Source organism: Primulina eburnea, chromosome 15, assembly GCF_022965805.1.
Source record: "Primulina eburnea isolate SZY01 chromosome 15, ASM2296580v1, whole genome shotgun sequence".
Classification (NCBI taxonomy): Eukaryota; Viridiplantae; Streptophyta; class Magnoliopsida; order Lamiales; family Gesneriaceae; genus Primulina; species Primulina eburnea.
This window is the reverse complement of record NC_133115.1, coordinates 9945643-9949947: the sequence shown is the minus strand read 5'-3', so window position 1 is coordinate 9949947 and position 4305 is coordinate 9945643. Positions and strand designations below refer to the sequence as shown.

Genomic DNA, 4305 nt, shown 5'->3' with positions numbered 1-4305 from the left:
AAAGTAGAATGACTCGAACTAGAACTTAGAATCTAAGGGGAAAAAAGTACATTTTTGTTAAGGTAAAAAGGTCCAAGTATGAAAGCCCATAAATTCTGTCTTTTAGGCAAGTGATGCTCTCTCATCCTCACTTCACAGACCAAATGGCAGAACTCTTATCCTCTCCTTCATCCCTTTCATCTCCTCTAGAACAAATAATTCCAGTTTTCTCAAGCTTTTCTCTAACCCGTTTAGTCTTATGTTTTCATTACAAATAAGTATCATCCCCCGTTGACTGATAAACTTTATGAGAATCACATTTTCCATTAAAAAAGTCGAAGAGAAGAATTGTATTATATATTAACTGGCCGTGTTTTGTGTAATGTGTGGCATACTTGAACTTGTGTGTGTGTGTAAATGATTTTATAGGAGAAGGATGTCTTGCCTGTTGCCGCAGTTCAAGTGCTCACCCGATACTTTTGCTGTTAAATTCAAATCTCTGGGCCATCCTTGTAAGTTGTTTATCTGTGAATTTATGTGATAAAGATTCATTCTTGAGGTTCATTTTTACGCATAATTTGATCTGGGGAAGTTTTGTTTTATGGGTTTTGGAAAAGTTGGCATCATTGGTTATTCTGTCTTGCATTGGTGGACCTGGAGTTCCGTTCAGGAGATTGAATATTTAGAGAACTTATGAGCGAAATTGTAAATTTTTATTTCTTCTTCCCATCCAACTATGAATGTAAGTTAAGTAATTGAGGGAAAATATGATTTTTTATTTTGTAGATGTAGCTGGAGTTTGGAAACTATTTGCATTAATTCTTTTAATTCTCCAATAATGATGTTATTACATTTGAGTTTTATGGAGGATTTTCAGTATATTCTTGTTTATTTGTTGTCTAGCATTGGTTCTCTGGACCTCACAACTGTGGGAAGTGGTTCATTTGTTCATTTGTATTCTTGAGCTTTTGCATTCCTAGATGTAAGAATATTTACGATTCTGTAGTCCACTTTCCACAGCTATATAATCAGACAACATACTTGACAGTTTCTACGGAATAAAATTCAGTGTCACATGGTCGCGATTTGACTCTGGATGATTTCCTGTCCCCCATGCTTAAGATGGCATATAATTGAAATTTTTAATGTGGAAAGATCATCCGATGTGTATAGTTAAGATTGTCTTTGTATCAGTTCTTGAATTTGATTTCAAAAGAACTTACAATTTACATTGGTTCATCCTGCTAATATATGCTGTGAAAGTGAGCTTTCACCAATTAAGTCAACATTTAAGGGGTGATACTTGATTTTCGGTTTTCAGTTAATCAGTGAAGCTTCATTTCAACTACATGGAAGTTATACTTCTTGAACTGCCTATAACATTCTCTATTCTTAGCTTTACTAACTTTGCCTCATGCACCTCTCACACTAAAATTAGTTTCGTAAAATCTCCATAATCCATACCAAGGGAAGTCTTGATGGTAATGGTGTGTAGGATTGTGGATCTTATTTTGATAATCTACTTAAATGCAGCAAAAGGTAGAGGCTCTATTATTTTCTGGACACAGTGCATCCTTTTGTCTACCACTTCAACGCCAACCGTGACAGCAAAGACTTCAGTGATCGAATTGGAGAAACTACAATTACCATTGTTAGAACCAATTTATAATCCAGCTTCTTCTTCAACTACAGTACTCGACTTGCCTTCATTAGATACTCATCCAATTTCTGGTGCCGGAAACAAACCATGGACATGTATGGGAACACATGTTCATCCTACAAAGGTAACATCAAAATGCACTCACTAGTATTTTAGTTCTCCGAGAAATCCTTAAGAGAGTAGAGAACTATTCAACATCAGGTTTGATGTAGATGCAGGTAAATCTTGAAGCGACTTTAACTGCAGAAAATCTACTTACAAGTGAAGAGGCTGTTGTAGCTGCTGCTGCATCTGAAGCACTTGCTTTAGCCAGGACAGCACTACAGGTTGCAAAAGATGCAGCCATGATGGTCAGCCATGAAACATCTACCAACTCTAGAATCTTACATCAAGTTGAAGAGAATCAACCTGTTAATATTACCAAAAGAGTTGGTGCCATGGAGTCTAAGGTTATTAAAATTGGTATGAGTGAACCACACAGAGTTGCTAGTTTTACGGGATCAGAAGAAGAGGAGCCAAGTTGTGAAGAACTTGAATTTCTCGAGGCACAACTCTCCAAGATTATAGCCGTGAGATCAAAACGTCAGACAGAGCGGAAAGAAAAAAGAAATAAAGCAGCAGAGAAGGCAGCAGCCAATGTTGTATCGGTTATGTCCAGTTCGTCAAGGCGGAAAAAGCGCACTTCCCTGCAGGATATAGATTATTCGGATCCCTTGCATTACTTAAGAGGGACTACCAGTTCTTCAAAGCTCCTTACTGTATCTGAAGAACAGATGTTCTCAAAAGGGATACAGGTAGGTCTAGGAATATGCTATTTTTTCCCGCTAAAGTTTTTGTTTTCTCTTTGTCTCGAGCATTTACTTATCATGTGGGATGGTTTTCTTCTTCTTCTTCTTCTTCTTTTTCTTCTTCTTCTACTTCCTTTCCCAACCCAACCGAACACAGTATTGAAGAGCCTATGAAATTTGACAATTCATTTCTACTTCTAGTATTTTTATTTGGTAAATTTTTACTATGACTGTTGAGTGGGCACAAATGGACTAGCAAATACCAAAATATATACCTCTGCACATCTTCGTTTTTTTCCTTTAATATCTATTCATCCACCAATAATGCAGGAGCTATTGAAATTGGAAAGTCTTCAAGAGGAGCTTGTAAAAAGTCATGGCAGTGAGCCTACTTTTGCTCAATGGGCTGCTGCAGCTGGTGTTGATCAGAAGACATTGAGGGAACGATTAAATCATGGTACTCTTTGCAAAGATAAAATGATAAAAAGTAACATACGTCTTGTTATCTCCATTGCTAAAAATTATCAAGGAGCTGGGATGAATCTCCAAGATTTGGTTCAGGTATTACTTTTTATCATCGCACGCCGTGTCCCACGAATTAAAACTCAAAGAAATTGTGGTTCGTTCTGATATTTCTTCCAACATGATGTTCATTCCAATAGGAGGGTTGTCGAGGGCTTTTAAGAGGTTCAGAAAAATTTGATGCTTCAAAAGGTTTCAAGTTCTCAACGTATGCCCACTGGTGGATAAAGCAAGCGGTTCGGAAGTTCCTTTCTGATCAGTTGAGGACTATTAGATTACCGGTAATGATTCTGAATGAAAGTCTGATACCTAGAACTTTGATTTTGCATGCATATATATATGATCATCTAATTCACATCTTTGTTGGAACGACAGGTCCACATGGTCGATGCAGCTTACAGGGTGAAAGAGGCGAAAAAGCAATTGCATTCCGAAAATGGTAGACAGCCGAACCATGAAGAAGTTGCTCAGGCGACAGGACTATCAATGAAGCGACTTCAGGCGGTCTTATTAACCCCGAAACCTCCAAGGTCCCTTGATCTGAAGGTCGGGATTAATCAAGACCTCAAACCATCGGTATGCCCTATATGAGAATTCCCTTTTTCTAGGCTCCCTGTCCACTGTATATATTATGGTTTCAAATATTAATGCATAAAGACTATCGTTAGCCCATCTAACATGATTTCAAGCCTTCTAATATAAAATGGTTTCTAACGCGTGGAATCATGGCAAGGAGGTCATGTGTTCAAAACCCATTGTGTTGACATCCCTTCTATGTTTCATCAAGGTCGTCTCCTCAATTGTTTGACCAATGCGCAGGCATGTACACGTGGTATTGATTCTAGGCCTATGCTCCTCTAGTCTATGGCTCACATTTAAGAAGACGTGTTAGAGTATAAACCTATTGCTATTCTAGCTTCCATGAATTTGAAATTCTGCCTGCCTCACGATTTCATTAATTTTTCTCAGGAAATGATCGCCGATCCCAAAGCAGAAACTTCAGAGGATTTGCTAATCAAACAGTTGATGCGAGAGGACTTGGCGAAGATATTAGACACTCTGAATCCAAGAGAAAAACAGGTGATTAAAATGAGATTTGGCCTTGAGGATGGTAGGGTGAAGTCATTGCAAGAAATCGGCGAACTTATGGGAGTAAGCAGGGAAAGGATACGGCAGATAGAATCGTCTGGATTCCGAAAGTTGAAGAACAAGAAGAGGACCAAGTATTTGCAGCAATATGTAATGCCATGAGTATTTATTTCTTGAGGCTCATTTCTTGTGCAAATGTCATATTTTTGTATCATCAGCATATGATTTTTACTATATGAAATAAAATCATTATTTGTTTTTTATTTT

At 37.7% G+C, this 4305-nt stretch overlaps 1 protein-coding gene across 3 annotated transcripts; it reads left to right on the top strand.

The window, feature by feature from the left end:
* Positions 1 to 109: 109 nt before the first annotated feature.
* LOC140814208 (RNA polymerase sigma factor sigB-like) lies at positions 110 to 4305 on the top strand. 3 transcript variants are annotated; one of them, XM_073173124.1, is made up of 7 exons: positions 110 to 491; positions 1513 to 1763; positions 1852 to 2433; positions 2758 to 2988; positions 3090 to 3230; positions 3325 to 3525; positions 3919 to 4305. In XM_073173124.1, the coding sequence occupies exons 1-7, from the start codon at positions 416 to 418 to the stop codon at positions 4198 to 4200; spliced, it is 1764 nt and encodes a 587-aa protein (XP_073029225.1). In that variant the 5' UTR covers positions 110 to 415; the 3' UTR covers positions 4201 to 4305. The 3 variants fall into 3 exon arrangements, with proteins under 3 accessions (XP_073029225.1, XP_073029226.1, XP_073029227.1); XM_073173125.1 differs by having other exon boundaries at positions 111 to 491; positions 1858 to 2433; XM_073173126.1 differs by lacking the exon at positions 110 to 491 and having other exon boundaries at positions 1627 to 1763; positions 1841 to 2433.